The 21,048-nt window shown below is 38.3% G+C and overlaps 2 protein-coding genes across 4 annotated transcripts in view; one reads left to right on the forward strand and one right to left on the reverse strand.

The window, feature by feature from the left end:
- LOC114852343 (protein diaphanous homolog 3-like) overlaps positions 1–8,721 on the reverse strand; it is a 110,987-nt gene extending 102,266 nt beyond the window's left edge. For 2 of the 3 annotated variants that reach the window (XM_055507433.1, XM_055507431.1), the window contains exons 1-4: positions 8,111–8,721; positions 3,629–3,661; positions 3,084–3,266; positions 2,790–2,894 (exon numbers count right to left, since the gene is read on the reverse strand). In XM_055507433.1, the coding sequence (XP_055363408.1) occupies positions 2,790–2,894; positions 3,084–3,266; positions 3,629–3,661; positions 8,111–8,233 (444 nt within the window). In that variant the 5' untranslated portion in view covers positions 8,234–8,721. The remainder of the gene's footprint in view (positions 1–2,789; positions 2,895–3,083; positions 3,267–3,628; positions 3,662–8,110) is intronic. The other variant, XM_055507432.1, reaches the window with a different exon arrangement.
- Positions 8,722–10,163: 1,442 nt separating this feature from the next.
- Positions 10,164–20,655, forward strand: tdrd3 (tudor domain containing 3). Its single transcript, XM_029145053.3, has 14 exons — positions 10,164–10,374; positions 11,133–11,217; positions 12,640–12,705; positions 13,382–13,542; positions 14,674–14,815; positions 14,980–15,051; positions 16,491–16,640; positions 16,755–16,904; positions 17,367–17,544; positions 18,061–18,186; positions 18,466–19,409; positions 19,800–19,925; positions 20,081–20,220; positions 20,398–20,655. Exons 1-13 carry the CDS (start codon positions 10,337–10,339, stop codon positions 20,195–20,197), a joined length of 2,355 nt encoding a protein of 784 aa, XP_029000886.1. The 5' UTR covers positions 10,164–10,336; the 3' UTR covers positions 20,198–20,220; positions 20,398–20,655.
- The last annotated feature ends 393 nt before the right edge of the window (positions 20,656–21,048 follow it).

A 21,048-nucleotide genomic window follows, 5' to 3' on the forward strand; every position in this document is an offset into this window, starting at 1 on the left:
TTTAGCACAATAATAATCTGGTAAAATAATGAAGTACACAAGTCATTAAAGATTGTGATTTAGGGAACCACTAGAGACAACACATCAATGGATTTAAGTCACAAAATAAAAATGGGACTTTATTTTAAATTTAAAAACAACTCAGTTTCCTCTCCTATAATGCTCTCCAGCTGGGTCCATATTATTATTAGCATGTATGAATCACCAGTATTTATACAATATACCACTGCATGTCTAGTACTGTAGTGATAGTACAGTATACCAAAGTGCACACATGAAATGTCTTCATAGCAACAGTAACTAAAAGGACACGTCTTTCACAGCAAAAATATAAACAGCAAGGTCCAGTCGTAAGAAGTAGTAAGAAGGGTTATGTGACAACAACTACTGCTACAGTACACACGCTGACAAAGGTCAGCAATTATTTAAGAACTAAATAAATGACAGCAGTTTCTCTGCCTACAGTAATCCACAAGCCACAACTACATTTGACATTTGTGGCATACATCAGTTTAGGGTCTAGCATTAAAGGTTAATTGGCAAAGTAGCATTGTAGAACCAAAGGGTTTATCCATATACTGTATGTGCTGCCTTTATTTAGAAGTGTAAAGAAGGGAAGAAGAGAGGGGTGCTTGAGGGATGTATAAGACACAGTATGTGTCTAATACATGCTCAAATTATTCCTTGGGAGACTTTAATAACTCAATTGCTACAAATCATCATTGCAAATTCTGTCATTTAAACCATATAATTAATTACACTTAACTGTTTTTGTTACACTGATTAGTATTGTCACACAACACATTTACTCTACATAAAAATGGAAAATAGCAAAGGTCAGAGGAGAAAACTGAGGATTGCCTCCAGTCAGGCCAGCTTAGTATTGTTAGGAATACACAACCACAATAGACTTAGCGTTGATTTCAGGGTCTTGAATTTCCTGTCCTGGAAGCTAGTGGGGAGTAGTAACAGATGGAACAATTTCATGCTCTTCAACTAGAGGGCAGTATTGTGCCAAATATAAAAGTATATAATTATGCTTAGGTAACAGCCATACATAAATATTCAAAAAGAAAAAAATTGTCTATCTGAGCTCGGTCCTGGGTATAATACCTTTCCTTCAGGGTATAAGACAGTTTCTTTCACAATATAAGTGAATTCAGTAAGTAGGAGGTAGCCGAAAAACCTATATTAATATTGTGCATTTGTACGAGTAAGATTCAACGGTTAATGAAGAGCAGATAAGATCAGAAGATGACAATGCCTATGATGAGCTAGCACAATTGTTTTACTTGTATAACTTAAAACAATAACAATGTAGTTTACAGACACCTACTATAAGTATTCTGTGTAACTATGCATTTCACCTGGAGCTGAGTACGTCTGTCATGTGTCTGAATTGTACAGTAGGTTAAGATCCTCAGACAGGTTGTCCTGCTCTAAACAGCCTACAACCCGTGTGAGTGTTAAAGTAAGTCACTATAGAGCACGTTTAATTAACATTAGCTTATGAGTCAAGCCAGGTACAAGTTTGATAAAACAGTATGCAATGTCACCTCCAAACGGCCCTGTTGCAGTAGTATTTTCCTCTTAAGGGTAACAGAAATGATTGTATAGTATGGCCCTTTGAGTCTACAGGAGGAAGGCTTCCATTTCTTTTGAGATTTAATCATTTGCCCCTGAACACTGACAGTTTTATCACCCTCTATCAAGATCTGTCTGTGCGCTTTGAGAAGTACAGGGACGGCTCAGGGCTCATTTCTGAAACTTTTTGAAGGAAGACCAATCAACTATGGCAAACTCTCGTACACAAAATCGAATCTATTATCTTCCAGCACTGAAAAATGCTAGCAGGACTTAATGCCTTAAAAATAATGTGTGCGCTGTGATGCAGTGTTATTCAAAAACACCAGCCATTTCTGTTGTGATGCACTACCACTCAAAAGCACCAGGAATTATTAAAGCTGTAAATCCATCTTGATCACCTTTACGAGCAAGCTGTGCCAACAGCGTCTAAACCATTTCTCAGGAAGCACAAAGCGTTTCTTGCCCACTGAGACCAGGTACACACAGGTTTCTTTTACCACAACTTGTGTGACAAAGGTTTGTGGACTTGCCTTTTCATGGCATTTTACTACAATTCACTCCTGCCTTCAGCACCATTCATCCATTTTGACTTTTACATTTTCCATTTACTTCTGATGCCTTGTTTCCCACAAAAACAAACATATACCTAAGATACTGTGGGAACAATGGCTGCAAGTTGTTTTACTTGCACAGTTACTGCCAAAAAGATCAAACCCAAAGCGTTGAAGTATAATACTAAAGCAGGGGTGTCCAACCCTGGTCCTCGAGAGCCACTGTCCAGCTGGTTTTCCATCTCTCCCTGCTGATTGCCTTGATCAGGTGTGTCAGTTAGCTGCTCATTGGAAAAGCACACCTGGTCAAGGTAATCAGTATTAGCTGGGGCAGGGAGAGATAGAAAACCAGCAGGACAGTAGCTCTGGAGGACCAGGGTTAGACACCCCTGCACTAAAGGATCAAGGACCCAACCTTTGACGGGTAGGATTCAATATCAACACTACAAAAAGTATTGAAATTCAAAATAATGCCTAGATTCTGAATATTTCCAGAGAGAGATCAAAACATTAAAAACATGATTTTAAGACTACTACATACTATACTTACTATACAAGAGAGTTTAACAAATGCATGACTGCATGAAATTGTGTGACTTGGAACAGCCTATAAATAGTAACAGTAAATAATTCAATATATTTAACACTTACAGTTTTAGAAGCAGTAAAAATATACTGGGTGACCATTTCTCTCTTTGTGGTCAAGTCTTTTTCTCTCAAAGGCGTCTTTTTTTCCTCATTTAAGTTCATGTCCTCCTAGAAAAAAGACAAAAAAAAAAAAATTGTGTAGTACAGTATACAGTACTTTTAGGTTATACTAATACACACTAAGGACAACACACAACATACTTTAATGTTTTTTTCTTTTCAGTCACTGACACTAAATAATGTCCTGCTGGCTTATTATTTCTTTCTTTGCAATAGTGCAATGATGAAACAGCATACCATCATCTTTTCGAAAAGAGCCAGAATCTCTTTCTCTGTAGTGATCTTGGATGAAAGTTCCTCAAACAGATGGGAGGTGGATGAAGAAGAAATGGACCAATCGCTTGCATGGTGCTTAGACAGCGATAAGGGTGGCCGCTCCTTTTTACTGCCTGGTATGCGTATACTGGCAAATCTGTCCAACTGTAAATTACAAAGATCATAAATTAAATGAGGAAAAACTATACAGCACTGTTCGTTGTTAGGGTAAGATACTTAAGAGATGAGTTGCACAAACTTCGTTATGGGTTATTAAAATGGACAGATGAAACAACTAGTTAAATGAGATCCAAAAAAGTTATTAGTTGTTAGTGTGAACATGAACATGAAGGGTGAACAACAGTATTAGTGAGAAAACAACCTGTGCTGCAAGTGAGTCCAATGTTAAAAAGCTATTTTCTTGTATGTACTATAAGCAGAATAAATTACATCTAGTGAAGCAATGTATGTTACACAGATGGACTCATGGGAAAAGAAAGCACACCTAATTCACCATCTCATCTTACCACATCGTCTGTGATGTTTCTAAAGGGTAAATGCTACAGGCAGGGAACAGAAAAAAATCAAATCAGGGCACACAAAGCAAATGCAAAAAATATTTATTTAATTTTACTATATAATATTTATAAGCAGTCAACAGTAAATTATTATTATTACACTTGATATGGTGTGCTTTTAATAGAGAAACACATTTAATGTGAAGACTTAAATACACTACACATCTGGCCCAAAGTGCCAAATGCCAGTGCTATGCCAAATAGCATACCACTGTTGTAGTTACAATTAAAACAGTTCAGTATCATTTGTACAGATGTTTATTAGAACTAATAACCAAGAATTAGTGTGAATGACTGTGTCATTACTGTTACTTTACCAATAATTCCACTGTGATTTTATATCATGGACGGTGGAACATACAGTATGGTTACCAAGTCTTTGCTTCTTAAGTATTCGAAGGTCACAGTCTATGACAAATGAATAAAGTCCAAACAACTCATCACTGAACACACTGCGGAACTTTCTCTTCAGAAAAAAAAATGTGGTGTCTAAAATTACTGTCATGTTACTCAATATTAAACAAACTAATCCTTTAAAGAAAAATGTTCGCTAAAAAGTGCTTCACTAACAAGTCTGCTTGGTATAAAGGACCCACTTACACAGTGAAAGACACTGGCATTTGGACTGTTGTTATCTGTGCATAACAGCTACCCCCGTGTATGCCAAGCAATTTCTCTCTGCTGCTTGTTCTGCTCGAGGAGATTTTTTGTTTGTTTTTTTTTCTGTAGACTTTCTGGAAAGTTGCCAATTGTACTTATGAACAGGTGTACGAGTTAATAATGCCAAAGGACCGGGAATAAATAGCAAGAAGAAAATATATTAAGAAAAATGTTGTCTTAATGAAATGTTGAATGAAAAATACAAAGAAAGCCTCCCTCAAGCATAACCACATGCTTGAAGAACCGTAGAAATAAATCAATGCAAAATAGGCTAGAATAAAATATGTCAGTGTGTCGATGAATCATTCCCCATAATGAGGGTCCTGAGAAATGTGCCTGTTGTTCTTGTCGGTTTAGATGAAAAAACATCATACTGAATGACCACTTCCACTTGCTTACTGAAAGAAATATTTGTTATTATTACTTTTACCTCACTTACCCACATTTCATCAGATCATTTATTTTAAACACAAAGACCTTAACGTAAACACCTTATATTAGACACCAACTCTACTAAATAGCAAAAGGGGTCAAATTACCTCCCTAAGTACGCTGAATGGAAAATCAACTGTTACATTAAGAAAAAAGCACCACAGAACTCATTTACAGTCAATGCCAATACCAGCATAACCGCTGAGTTAAACTGAAATGTCAATTAATTAATCAGTTGATCAGAAAATGAATCAGAAACTACTTTTCATAATTAGGTAATTGTTCTTTTGATGGTGCTAAGCACAGTCGCACCCATCTTAATGTGAGGATTTGCTACATGTAGTTCTGATGTTGGTCTTGGATAACTGAACAGCTATAGGTTAAATAAGACTTTTGACATCACCTTGGCTTCTCAAATGTTGTAATGGACCGTTTTAACAGTACAACACTAATCTCAATATGTGACACATAAACTGATTGTGAGGACATTGCTATGGTCAAATAAATCTGTGGTGGAAATATAAACACAACAGTGGTTGCTTCAACAGCAACGCTTTAGTGTTTTGTCAAATCGAACTCTTGCAAACAATTTAATTTAACGGACAAAATGGCCTGACAATGGTTATTCATAAAGGCCACTGAATTCACTCCAATTTCCACTATTGCCTTGTTTATTTAATTAAACTATGATAACATCTTATTCAATTAACTGAGACAAGTAACCCGTCAATCAGAGAGAAAACACTGCACGCGTAACACACAAACCAAGGGATAAGCAGACAGACAGTGTGACGGTTACCAGGGAAAAAAAAAATGGAGAACATACAACCTAGTCTAAACTGAGACAGCCTCCAAGAGTTCTGTCTCAATCCATGGCCATTAACTATACTAACAAGTACAGAGAGTACCTTTTTAGAACTTTTAACCACAAGTACTGCACATGCTAGTTCTAGTATATAATTCACTCTATCTTTTATAAATAAAAAACACCTACCTAAATACATATATAGACACAGACACTCTCACACACACACACACACACACACACACACACACACACACACACACACACACACACACACACACACACACACACACATATATATATATATATATATATATATATATATATATATATATATATAATGTTTTTTTCTTCATGAATAAGCACCAGCCTGTTAATATTGTCCATGACTAATACATGAGCCCAGAAACCCATAAACGAAGGGAATTTTTTTTTCAACATGTAGTTGACAAAAAAAAACATGATCTTAAATAAACAGTTAAGCAGTTCATAACTTGAATCTTCTGCTCCATTCTGTTTCTCTGTTATAATGCTCTTCTTGAACAATAAGCAACCTATACATAAGGTGGCAAATAGGGTTATAGTAGCAAATCAGGTTTCTATAAATTGCTGTAAATACTGTGGTACTGCAGTGCCACCTACTGAGGTGACAGTTAACCAAATAAATCAGCTGTACAATAATATATGAGGAAATGTTGTTTCAAAATTCATGGTTCCTAAATCAGAACCTCAGTATCTACAATACTTTTACTTCAGCAAATTCAATTTGTCATTTAAAGATTTCACCATTAGCTCATGCACAAAGGCTCACATGTAGCTCAAAGCTGACTGTGTTGAAAATAACCATTTACAGGTAGACCAAGGAGGCTGCCAATCAAAATGAGAAGTAAAGAAGAATTTAGCACTGACCACTGTAGTTGCTGTTTAACAGGTTAAATCGGCTGTTGCCAAGTAACATAAAATCCATTATTTAAAACAACTGCTGACATCCATTTATGCATCTCTGTACATGGAAACACCCTACCTTTTTAATAGGCTTCACAATGAATTTACAAAATATGATTGTGAAATTTTTGTAAGAGTTGAGGACATGGTGGAGCCTGTTTGACCAAGACTGGAAAGATCATCACAGGGCAACACATATTGTATAGACAGACAATCACCCCTCTTGCACTCATACCTACAGGCAACTTCGCATCTTCAGTTAACCTGACTGGATGTCTTTGGACTGTGGGAGGAAGCGAGGGTACCTGCACATGCAAACTTCACACAGAAAGCCACATCGGCAATGCAGATACTGTTAAGTTGGTGTTATTGCTGTGAGGCAGCAGTTTTAATCACTATATCAGTGTGCTACTAGACGTCTTCTTGAAACATGTATTTACTACTATAACTACAAAGAAGCAGAAAACTAAAAATGTCCACCCATTCATACATAAGTGAAAGTTATTGTTTTCTGGCCTCTTGCTATGTACCTCAGAAATGGACAAGCCTAGAAAATCAGAAAACAAATTGACTGGATGAGCTCAGTCACACTGGTCAGACTGATCAGCTTCGGCACATGCGTTCTCTCAACAAGAGAATTTGGCAGGGTCAGTAATAAATGTAAAGAAATCCAAGGCGCTTTTCACAAAGAAGAAAACCTTATATATTTACTGGCCAAGTCACATTATCAACTGGTTGTGGAGACCCCTAAACATTTCTGGGCTGAATGTGGTGGGTAGGTTTGAGACATGATCACCTGCGCCACATGAACTAAACTCAAAGTCAGGGCCATGACTAGGGAAAAGTATTCTCAGGGCCAGTTACAACAACAGTAAGTGAAAACGTGTTGGTAAAAATAAATGTTAGTTACTTAAAACTTCATCAGTGCATGAAGATAACAGTCCGGACTAAGAATTCAGTCCTGAACACATTTTTTACCATCGTCTACAATCTCTAAGTTAACTTATGCCAGCACTCCAATAATAAGGGTCAGAGACAGGTTGAGTGTGCATTAGGTACTGTAGATCTGTATCACACAGGATACTCCTGGGGGATAGAAATTAGTCTATCCTTAACAAACCTAGCCACAATACCAATGAGACCATTATAAAGAATTGTGTATAATGTTTAAAGAGCAGTATCTCACGTTGACTGAAAGAAGGCAGAAATCAATATCCAAGCATACAGAATGTTGACAGGTTTGTAGTAGTAGGACCCACATGGATTAAGGTAAAGGCTAAACCCTGTGCTAATTATAACCTTGTAATTTGGTGCAAAACAAGTCAATAAACAGTCAAGGTCACTGTTCACATTGTTTCAGGATTTAATAGAGAAAGCTGCCATATTCTGATTTCTTAAACGTGGGTTATTTTTAAGTATAGACAAGACACTGTTAAGTAAGCGTGTAGCAACTGATGGAAGATGTGCATGTTCTTACTGCTCCAGTTTACTAAGGTATAATCAGGCTAAACATTCTTTTAATGAGACAGGAACCGAGATAGAAGTTGGAAAAAAAACAAATGAGACTAATAACTGATGGTTGTACTTACAAACTTAGGTTTGCGGTCTCCTTCATCGTAGCATGACGTGCTGAGATGGGATGAACCCTTCTTCTTTTGAGATTTACTGTCTCGTCCCGTTGTTGAGTCAAACCGATGACTGTAACTATCCATGCTGATAACTTAACTGACTGGCTTCTAACGTTACACGGGCTGATGGAAATTAAGTTATTACTGTCAACCGTGTATTGCCACTAACGTAAATCCGTACGACGACAAAAAACCCTGATATATTTTAACGCTTCACTAAATAACGTGTAGTTCTGAATCAAATCAGCTCCTCTAAGTAGCTGCGTTATGGTTCACTCCCAGCAGCTGTTTTAGCTAATCTACTGTAGCAAGGCTGCTAACGTTAACGATCATTCACAGGTAGTCGTACTTAGCTCTAATCCAATTTGTAGAGAGTCACGTAGCTAACGCTTGAGTTTCCGCTAAAATAAAATAAAAAGCGGCACAAAGCAACGCGGTTTAAAGTTCACAATTTATATCTGTCTGAATGATGACCTAAAACTGTATAATTATGACAACTAGTAACTACATAAATATACGAGGCAGATACTTTTTGACAAACCCGCGCAATAATGACGTCCTCTCTGCGCGTTTAAGCTAACCAATAGCAGCCACTGAGCTGCGAAAATAGAAACGTCATTGGCAAAATCACTACTGTTTACAACTATACGTGCATTTGATTGGTTTAGAGTAACTGCCAATCACCAGCATGACTTGACGTGTGTTTTTTCTATCAAACCTGGGTCTCCCTGGGTATTTAGGCTTGTTGGCCGTGCTCTGTCTACCTATTGTAAGAGTGGTAAAACATGTCTGTTAGTTGTTGTTGTTGCCTATTTGCAAAACAAACGAACCCCTTAACGATCGTAACTCGGTTTATTTTTTTTAATTTATGGCAAATTGTTTGTTTTTAATTATGGATGTTAGGCTTCAGCTCCCATAGACATAGCTACAGCAGGGAAAGTTCTTCAATAGAAATAAAGCATGAAACATTTGTGAGCCAGCTGAAATTCATGAATCTAACAAATGAAGATAGTGTATAATTATTCTCTTATAAGTATTTTAAAATCTACTCAAATAAACTGACACATCAATAGATTGATTTTTGCAAATTTAATCTGTAAAATTTGATGAAAACAAATGTGGTATAAACATATGAAATATGTTTGTCTTTTTAAGGGGAAACATTACAATTACATATCACAAACCAAATTCAAATATGACTTCCTTTTGATGCTGCCTCTTCAAATCTTATCATTATTAAGGACCCTTGTTCCTTGAATCACTGAAACTCTGTCTGCATGACTAGCAGTGTGTTAACGTGCTTCTTTGAGCCTGTTGTGTCCCACTAATCCTCAGACAATGAGAGATTTGCCCTTCCAATTCGATCAAAGAATTGCCACAAAAAAACAACAATATTTATGCAAAAATAATACAAATCATATACAAGGCACAATTGTTCAAAATTATTTATAATAAAATTGGTTCATTGTAATGTCCTTACAAAGAAGTAATTTTGTGCTAATAATAAATAAATCAACTTGTGCGTCAACAAAAGGGGTGTGCAGTGATTGAACTAGTGAATAGCTTCACCTTTTTATATAAAGCAATAATAAACATTAGACCATTAATCAATTGAGAGTAAAGAAAATCTTGACTTCACTATTTTTTTCTTTATAGCCCTTGAGACAAGGTCAGAATTAATCTAAGGGCTATGACTTAGTAAGGGTAACGTTATCCTGACAATAAAGCTGCGTTACCACGTTGACTCATTTTTGCTTACAGTAAGTGTGCCTATACTGCCATCATGTGGGTTCACCGTAAGTCTATCATACCAAAGGCGTATCGTGCCAGACAGTTTAGATATGCAATATATCTTTACGTTACATTAAATATTTTATAAATTATGAGTAACCAGGTTCGACGTTTACTATTGTAAAGCTGGTACTAGACGGTTTTAATATTTTTCCCGAACGCACCGGCTGTTCCTGCCCTATTATGACTCTCTCGGTACCCGTACTTGTAAAACGCGATTCGACCTATGACGTATTTTACGTAAAGTCGCCGAGTGCTCACGTTAGCTAGCATTATCATTGTTAGTGAAAGAGGAGGGTAATATGTATTACAGGATCAGATAATTTTTATTCAAGTGTATCCGCTGTAAACGTTTTGGTGTTGTTATTTACATACACAGTTACAGTTTGGACGAAAATGAGCGATTGGTCAGATTCACTGACGAAAGAGGGCTGGTAGGTAGCATGGTAACTAACGTCAATATAGCTAGCTAATGTTAACTTAGTAGCAACATTGATGGTGACTAGTAGCACCTAAAATAAATCCTGAGAGTTTTACGTTAGAAATAAGCAAGAGTACAGACGTTATGGAAGCACATACGACCATTTCTCGCTGTGCAGACTGTATCAACGTTAGAATTTTTACTGTACTCACACTGAGGGTAATTCAGAAGCTACGTTAGCCAGTTAATATACGTATAAAATGTCATTAAGAAATCGCAAACTGTTAAAGTGACTTGTGTGTCGATCGCACAGCAGTAACACAGCGACGTCGAGAATTGGTCACTGATACACAAAGCCTCGGAGACTATTTAAATAGAAAGACATCTAATGTGTCCCTGTAACAGTTTCGTTTTGTCTGACAATAAAATGAAACACACTAAGTTACGTTAAACAAATGGGCATATATTGAGAAACGTTTCCTTCTTTGACGGTGTTCCTCTTTTTGATTGTAATAAAAGTTTATAAAGACATACAAAGACTAAATATACCTTCTAGGGATATTTTCTTAAAGTGATATAGTATTTAAACACAGTCCTGTTGTCATGTAGATACAATTGTGGGGCATAATTATATTAATAGATACCTGCTTTCCTTTCACTCTTTCGACTTAAGCACCTATTGTAGAGGATCTTTACAGTTTCTAGTTTAATTGTTCTTATTACATATGTTCACCTAATACTTAAAACTCTGTTTTGTCTGTTGCTTTACAGGCACCTCAGTGATGAAGGCATAGCAGAACTCAAAGGATCTGCTGGAAACATAACATCCAATGACATCATTCGTATTGCACTAGATGTGAGTTCTACACGTGCAACTATGACATTTATCTGTGACTTATCACACTGTTGTCATTGGTGGGTTTGCACAGTAAATGCAGCAAAGAGAGAACCTGCTGGAAAGAAAATCATTCCGTTGATGATAAAATGGCTACAGAAAAGCCACTCGACTTATTGACTTACTGTTTTATTGATTCATCCGTTCACCAACTCCTCTATATTCTTTTTCACCTAACGACACTAAATAGACTCTTTGGGTAAATGTCAAAAGTGTAAGTTTGGGGGCAGCTAAATACAGAGCAGTCCTAGAAAAAAATATATTAGCTATCAGAACTGAACTGAGTGGCTTTATGTGGCCCTACAAAGCTGATGGTTAAAGTCTAAAGAACACCTGGTCAAAGACCTGAAGGCAGTTCACAGATGTTTCTCATCCAGTTTGATGTGGCACTTGAGAGGATCAATCCTTTCAACTGTCCTCTGGACTGCATTCTACTATCAATAAGTTTGACTTTTACTTACTATTCTACTACTACTAGCCTACTATCAAGTAGAATGCAGTCCAGTGTTTCACTTCAGTGCCGAAATCTTAACAATGTTAAATGAACATGAACGAATATATATATATATATATATATATATATATATATATATATATATATATATATATATATATATATGGCAGCACACTGCTCCCCCAGGGGATGGGTTAAATGCAGTAGACAAATTTTGTTGTTACATCTTCTTTCTTCTCCTATATATGAAGAAATTATTATAAATACATTTCTGTAAGGATAGGAACAGCACTTAACTGTTAGACTGTTTTAATGGCACTGCCTGTCTGACCTGCAGTGACAGTGCAGAACATAGTGCATTTGCTGCCAGAGCTATGACCTTTACGTTTTGGCCCTGAGTGATGACCTCAGTCTACATTTGGACTTTTTGCATACCTCCTTGAAAGTCAGCATTTTTACTCAGTCGTACTATCCTTATGTGTATTTCTACTTTAGAAATAATAAGCCCTGGGTTTCAAATATTGTCAGCAGCATCATACTAGTCACCAGATGTGTGACAGAACAATTGATGCAGGAGGATAGAGATACTTTTTTAAACAGTTTATTGTGAAAATCCTTTTTCAGTTGCATTTCATGTAAAAATTGAATTAAACACATATAAATGAAAATGATGCTAAATGTTACACCATATATGTCATACAGTACTGCAAGTCATGGTTACTCCTTTAAGTTATCTCTGATATTTATTTGTGGGAGTGTAGGACCTCTTTAGCATGGGATTCAAAAGCATTTGGCAATTTTGTTTAACATTCATTTTATACATTTATATTTTTCATTATAGTATTTAATATTGCATTACTTTCATTTTGTATGCTTGTTATGCTACAGTTATTTCTGGATTATTTTCTTGTATTTAATCTTCTTTGCAGAGTGATCTTCGACCAATTGGGAAAAAAAATCTTCCGTGTGATATCAATAGTGGAAGAACTGAGACAGTGAGTGGCTTGCAAATTCCCTAAATGATGAAAAGATTAATTTCTATGAAAAAAATACACTGTGGGAAATTACATGCTATGTTCACTGTTCTTTATAGCCAGTGATCAGAGCATTGCAGGCTGTTCTCCTCATTAGAGCCACTAGATGGCCCTAACGCACCAACAAACGGGTCAAAAAAATGCCTTTTAAGCTGTGAAACTGGAGTTGAGTAATTGGAGAGAAAACGTGTTCCAAATATCATCATAGGATTAAAACATGTAATTTTATATGAGCTTAACCCCTGCTCCCATTTGGCTTAGCATGAGAGGCACACCCATGTCATCACAGACATGTACTCAGCATCTCAGCATGTTGCCTTGTACTTATATATATTATGACTACATGAGTGAAATCCAGCTTCAAAAATTCCATTAGACAACAGATAAGGTAGTATTACTTATTCATTGTTTAAACACATTTTCACATAGTTATTTTACTGGATTGATTGAGTAAATATTTTTGTAGACTAGATAAACCCACACTGAAACTGTTATATGTTTTGTATGTTGCAAGTCATTATTGTATGATGTCTTAGTCTTTGTCCTATTTTTCTGTTGCTGCACCCCCCACCCCTAACATGCCCCTGATGGGCTTTTGCAGCCATAATTCCTTTGTTGTCTCTTTGCACATGGCCAGTTGGAGGGTCCATGTGTTCTCCAGTTGCAGAAGGTGAGAAACATTTCAGCTCCTAAAGACCATGAAGAGTCCCAGGGTGCGCCGAGGATGCTGCGCCTACAAATGACAGATGGCCATACCACCTGTGTTGGATTGGAGTTTAAACACCTGTCTAAAATCAGGTACATATAGACCAGTGCGGTTGTATGAATAAGGTTCAGTGTAAATAACTGGACGTGTTGTATTGTAATTGTACAAGGTATTGTCACTTTAATGTGCCTTTGTACCTGCAGTAATTCACACAAGTTATAGTATTTTAAAAAATACTAATTTAAAATAAATCCTTCATGCTAATTTCCTGTATATTATAGGAAAAGTGTACAATTCTTCACACCCACTTCTCCTTCACCTCTGTGTCAACACTTTCACCCCACCACATGCCTTAATTTTCCCTTTATCTGCAATTTTCACGTTGTGGCAGCTGATCTAACAATTCCCAGCCTTAATTACATCTCCATCCCAGCAACAGTGGCCTTGGTGACTGCTGCCATGGTGACTAGCCAGTCTGTACAGGTGGAGTGGCTAGAATGTGGGCCTTGACTTCTTAATGGGAAGAGAGGAGAGAACAGAACAAATCCCCCCTTTATGAGCAGCGCACACACACACTGGCTGCCAACAGCGGTGGTTAGTGTTTCTTATGAAAGTGTCTGCTTTAGTGCTCATAAGGCCGTAAGTGAGTGCCAGAGAAGGATGAAACAGATTACAGAACTGTTCAGCATGTGAAACAGTGATACAGTGGGATGACAATTAAGCACTAAGTAGCAACATTGATCAGAGAGCGATTGGGTGTGTGTGCTTATGCACGATTGAATCGAGGATAGAGAGGGTCTCACTTCTGCATTGGCCACTATCATGAGAACAGCATCTATCCCAGTGGTTTGGAGTGAAATCCCTAATTGTTGCTTTGGCATCTGGCATCAGTAGCTGGAAATCCCTCTAAGTCCCTGTGCTTTCCTAATGAGAGAGTCAGAGGCCTTATCAGGCCTGATGAGATAGAGGGTCTTTTAATTTTCCATGAGGATGGGTGAGCAGCTGGGATTATTAATAGTCTCTCCTAGGCTTGGTACCCATCTCCTGGCTCTGCTCCATATCATTTATAAAGTGGCATGGGTAAGGCAATTGGTTGTGGGGCTCGGAATAGGAAGTTCTGTCTTAAAGTTTCTGAAAGCGTTTGAACATTGACAGCTGAATGCACATGAATATATAAAACATTTGTTAATAACCACAATGTATTGTGTTGTTTGTTTTTTTAGTCTAAATACTCCACCTGGGACAAAGGTGAAGCTCATCGGTACGGTCCAAGTTAAAAATGGTGTTTTGCTGCTTGATGACTCAAACATTTTGGTCCTTGGAGGAGAGGTTGATCACATGATAGAGAAATGGGAACTACAGAGGGTGAGGCTGTATTTTGTACTGGTGGCCCAGCTACATTTTATTAATCACCATAAAAGCTAACGCTAGTCTGTCATCCTGTGTGTTGATATAAGATTGCATAGAATTGTCATTCGCTAGAAGTGCAGTTTTATAAATGTTTTTTTTTGTTTTAAACCAATTTGCAGAGTCTGGCAAAACACAACAGGAGTAACATTGGAGCAGAAGGCGGACCGCCTCCCTTTGTGCCATTTGGTCAGGTATGTAATAATATAAACACTTGAAACAGAACACCAAACAAGATAATGCAGGTGCATAAAAATGAGATGTTAGCAGTGATTGAATGGTCACATACTGCTGAATAACATTAACTTCACAAACATATCAGTGACAAACAAGGCTCCATGAGTGGGCCTTGATGTCTCTGTTCTTTTCTGTACTTGATGTCTCTCTGATCTTTGAGACTTCATGAATCTTTAAAACGCTCCGCTACATTTTAATTTTAATTTGTTTGCTTTGTTGTGAGTCCCTATGTGTTGCAAACAGGCCAATGACAGGTTTTTCTCCTCAGATAATATATGTTGTAGAAATTGTATTACACACGGTTGAGAGATGGAAAACACTGACATAAATATTCACAGATTTGAAAAGCAGTAAACAGGCATCTAAAGCACCTCATCAAAATATGCATCATAAATATGCTCATAAAATATACACCTGTCATATTGTCAACTGGAATGTATGGGCTTAAAAGTTTTATGCTTTCCCACATTATCAGTAGTTTAATTTCTCCTTTGAAACAACCTCTGAGCCTGAGTCAATACTCCCTTGGCAAGCGTCGTAGCTTTACAGTGACATACATACATTTTCCTCTTGATGCTTAAAAATTGGGATTTTCACCCATTCTTTGTTTCAAATTTGCTCGATCATTAGAAAGCTGAGAAAGGAGCATATGGGAACTATGAATAAACACTCTCTATATTCTCAGTGCCCGGCTATTTCTGGTCTAAGTGTTGATTTGATTTCTGCTTAGGGTTTTCCTTCATGATGGTTACCTTACTCCAAGATAATTAGAGCTCTTCTCTGAAATTGTGCCTCCAATTTTTTTGGCTCCATGTTCAATCAGTCAATTCGTTCCACTTCTCTCAATTCCTGCTACTCAGAAGCTGTTTTTTTCCCAGGAGTTGCAACCTTCATGCTTCACAGCAAGAAAAGTGATATGAGTCAGTGGGTTTTTACTGCATTTTCTCCCCCCTTAAGGATATAATTTTAATCTTAATCTTTTACTCTTGATACCTAAGAGGCCATCAGTTTAATCCTGTCATCAGCCATAGGCTGATCAGACACTGTACATCACTTTCCAGTAAAAGTAGAGGTACGCTCATAAGCAAAGATTATTATCTGCTGACTCGCCAAATTAATGAAACAGACAAGTTCCACCCAAGTAACTTTCAATATTATTGAACACAGTATAATAGTACAGTTTGTTCACTTTAGAGTTTCAACATTAACCTGACCCAGGGCTTCCGTGGCTTTGGTTTGAAACAGATTTTAACAACAGTACACACAGTATTATATACACATAATCACTCTTGTCTAATCTAAATCTGTAATTCAATAAGACATGGCTTGAGGAGGCTCTCTGGTCTTTTACTTATTTTTTGGATCTTTTACTCTTGATATTTGCTCTTGCCTGTAGAAATGTTCAAGGAAGGATGAAGTAGACAGCAGAGAGCTGGACCAGAGGAAGACTCTCCAGACTCACAGTGTGCTTAAAAGTCCTGATGAAAATGATGAATTTGAAAAGCAGCGAACAGCCGCTATTGCTGAAGTGGCCAAGACCAAAGAGGTATGTTAAACTATGATGGATGTACATCGCTTTAGCTTTTATGAGGTGTTATAGAGTTTATAATACTGGTATAATATAATTCTCTATAATATAATGTAAGTCTCTCTTTTTTAGGGTCCCCGCACATTTGGGGGAGGAGGAAATGCAGGCAGTAATTTGTCCAGTGCTGCTTCCTCCCGGAGCCGAGACTCTTACCAACAGCGAAGACGAGAAGACAGAGTGGAGAGAAATGACAGCAGACAAGACGGAAACTACAGAGAGCTGGTGAGAGACAAACTTGGTCAAAACCTGTGGAAAAATTTAGGCTTGTGTTGAAGTGATGGTAAAGGCAGTACTTTACAATACTAAGGCTCAGAGTCTAGAGTCATTGCAACAAAGCATTTTAAAGGTCGGGGCTTGTTCTGTGCTTTTTTCCTTTGGTTTATTTAGTCTTTATTGGCCTACTTCATGGCTCATATACGGTGTAAGGCATTGATTGTGATATTGCAGAGATCGATTTAAGAGTCTGGTCGTGTTTACAAATCAAGTCCATTTGTCTAGCTTTGTGTGGCGACCTGCCGATTTCTAGACTCACCTACCGTGGAACATTGTGTAGATTGATAATGTGTTTAATGGTGTTTGGAAACTAAAACCTACGCCAGTCCAGTTGAAAACAGTTTGATATTTGAAAAATAATTTTGCCACCCCCCTCTCTTCTATTTCTGCTCCTTATTATTTTGCTGTTAGGTGGATGAACGTGCCCTGAGAGACATCATGGAGATGGGCTTCAACAGGGAGGCTGCTCGCCAGGCTCTGATGGACAACAACAACAACCTTGAAGTGGCACTAAACAGCCTACTGACTGGATCTTATAGTAGCAGACCTGGCCATGCTGCAGCCGAACCTAGCAAGCCACAACCCAGAGGTACACACACACACACACTACCTGCTTTTGCCTGAAAAAATGAGATTGGTGGTGCAATGTGAAGGTCTATTTAAGTGCAGTATAAATCGCCAGTGGACTAGTTAAAGGCCCAAAATGGTTGTTTTGCTTGTTTTAGTCCATTTACTACAAAATTGCACACACACTTTACTGCAGGCTGTTTTCCCAAGCAGACCATAAGGTTTCAGATTAACATTGTGCTTCGCTCCTCTCGTTTTGTATTTGTTTCAGTACTGACAATCAAATTGGAGCAACTTGTTTTGTCACTGTAAAGTAGCTTCTGTCTTTTTTCATTCAGTGGTGAGACAGCCAACATTCGGACTAGCTCCTACTTTACTGCTCAGCTTATACAAAGCAGAATGTCTGATTCAACCTGGTTCACACACATACAGGCAAATGCCTAGACCCAGAGAGCATTGCCACATGTACACTAAAATGAAGACTTGTACAGGACATCCACTTTTTTTTTCTACATAACTTTGTTTGGGCTCTTCTCAGCTAGAGGAAAAGGAAGGGGCAGGTCCAGAAATGAAGAGGACGAGGAGAGAGCAGGAGGAAGACCGTCTGGACCAAGCACCCTGTTTGACTTCCTAGAATCCAAGATGGGAGTTCTCTCCATTGATGGTGGGTGAACTGGTCCTACCTCTAACTCTGTCTTGTTGCCTCTCTTATTTCCATTAAGTGTGTTTTTCTTTCACCTTAATGTATTTTGGGATTAAACATGTTACGGTTGTTTGGATATTTTAAATGCATGTTTCATTAGAGATATTTTGTTTAGACATTTACTTTAAAGTTTGTCGGCTGTGCTTATTAGAAAACTCACTTACAAATATTCCTTCTTACAGTTTATTGCAATAGTTTAGCGTTTTCACGACTACACTGCTTTCATGTTTGTTTTGTTAGAGTCAAAGAGCCAGGCACATCAGAGACATCATGAGAGTAAAGCGAATTTCTCCAACTCAGATTATTTCTCCAAAGAAACACCTCAGACTAAGTTCTCTTCACATAACGACCACAGACAACAACGCAATGAGAGACCACCTCGTTTCCACAGAGAAACTGATTTTCCCAAACCCGGCCAGGAGCCTCTCTCTAACTGTTCAACCTCCCAAACATCAGCTCAACCCCAGCAGTGGAAGGGCCAGGAGAGATGGTCAAGAGGACCAGTAGACAGATTGCAAAATGACCGGAGAGACATGCAAAATGATCAGGTCCTCCCTCCTCCTTTCACTACAACTTTCACCCGTTCAAAAGAACCTCAGCAGCTGATGGAGTTTAGCTGCTCTTATCCCCAGCGATCCAGAAATGGAGATGGCGGCGTTGGAAACATGGCTGCACCATCTCACAGGAGAAGTGTACGAGACAGTGGACCTACATCTAAGCCGGCTAATTTACCAGGTAGTGAGCTGGAGGGAAGAGGACAAAACAAACGTACTGACAGAACTGAAGAACCTAACAACAGCAGGAGGAAGGGCAAGAGTCCGAACTCAGAATGCTTTGACCGACAAAAGGAAAGTGGCTTAACAAACTGGAGGGGAGGAAGCTCAGGGACATGCCAGGAAGTAGGTTTATCACATGATTCCCAAGTCACGACAGGGGATTCTTCACACTTCCAAAATGGAGATATGGAACACAAACGAACTGGGCCAATCAAGCCAACAAACTCATCATTCCCCCCCAACAGGGAGCCGCCCCCCAAGAAAAACACTACTAATAACGCAGGACCTAAACGAAGAACAGGACAAATCAAAGGTCAAGGTCCTCGAGGACCAGAGAAAGGTCATGTGGTGGAACACACATGGAAACCAGGTGACCCGTGCCTGGCTTTGTACTGGGAAGACAGCAAGGTAAAGGATCCCTGCAAGGATTAACGTGGCAGTGATTGAATAGATGAAATGTGTTTGTATTGAACTTGGAGTAAGTTCAGTCGCAGAATAGATTACACAAATTATTGTAGTTCATAATGTGACATTTATTGGACAGTTGGAGAACTACGACCCAAATTTGTGACAATTAGCTGACAGACACAGTGCTTTCTAAAACATGACAAATGTGTTTTATAGTCTGACAGAAATGATTGCGGCTCATTTTCCCTCAGACACCACGTTGACAGCATGTTACATTTGTTCCTGTTATAATTAATTGACATAAATTTATCTGGTCTTGACACGTTTGAAACATTTGTATTAAAACAGTTTCTTTTCTGTATGTGCGTGTGTGTGCGTGTGCATGAGAAGTTCTACCATGCTAGAATAGATGCTGTGCATCCGTCAGGCTCCACGGCTGTGGTCGTTTTTAGCGATTATGGGAACTGCGAAGAGGTTCTGCTGCATAACATCAAACCCGTTCCTGCTGATGTATTGGTACGGACTTACCGTCATTCATCATTATTAGGTTTGGTTAATGCTAAGTGGAGGCAGCCATTGATCTGTATTCAAGCAGGTTGAGGGGAAAGTGCTAAAATATGAATGAAGTTCAGTTTGATTACATCCCAGCCAATTTCAATGTGCCACGGCAGGAGGAAGATGATGGCTACTATGACAGTTCGCTAGAATTTCGCCGAGGGGGAGATGGACAGCCGAGACGCACAAGACCTACACAACAATATTATCAGCCACCCAGGGCACGAGATTGATGGCTCGGCCTTTGCAATGGCAGGTAAATAGTATTAATATTAATAATTAAACCTCAGTACGTCTTGCTGTTGGATGTGGTTGACGTATAGACACAGAATCTTAATATAAGTGTCTGTTCATACTTATTTATATAAAGAAATTGATCTTCATCATCATCTTTATATTTAACCTCTATTTTTGTCTTGTTCTCTCCCGTCAGTGAGCTTTTCTAACGTCCTTCACCTGTGGAGATGGTGTCGCTGTCTGCAACAATCCAGAGTGCTTCCTGAATTTCTGTGTGTCCACACTGTCGGGACGTACTGAACCTTCCAAAGGGCTTGGACACCATGCAAAAAGAACTAACATGATCTCATGTTTGGGTTTTGGGGTGTTTTTGTCAAGGACATGTCTACTGTATATGCTGTGAAGTTGTTTAATGGATGCATAATAATAAACAGCTATTATAGTACGTAGTGGATTTGTTGTTTTAATGTGTTTTACTTTTACCATCTAACATAGATGATGAATAAACTAATGCGAGCGGAGGAATAACCCTCTCAGGGGTCATTGGTTTTCTTTGTAATCTCCAATCGTAGTCATAATGTTCATTTGGTCTGAGTTCATCACTGCAATGATTGAAGTGAATTCCAACTTTTGTCATTGTAATGTTCTAAAACCTGCTGACTAATTTCCTGATACGTGTCTTCTAGCTCCCATCTGTCATTTCCCCTCGTCGAGACCGGCGTGGGCCCGCAGCGAGCAGCTCGGGCTCATTTGTTGTGCTCTCTGAAGCAGATCCAAAGGGTAAGACAATCTCTTCCCCTGTAATAGAGACGGTTACACTGCAGAGATATCATTTTGCACATTACAA

This window comes from Betta splendens, chromosome 3 (genome assembly GCF_900634795.4).
Source record: "Betta splendens chromosome 3, fBetSpl5.4, whole genome shotgun sequence".
Lineage (NCBI taxonomy): Eukaryota > Metazoa > Chordata > Actinopteri > Anabantiformes > Osphronemidae > Betta > Betta splendens.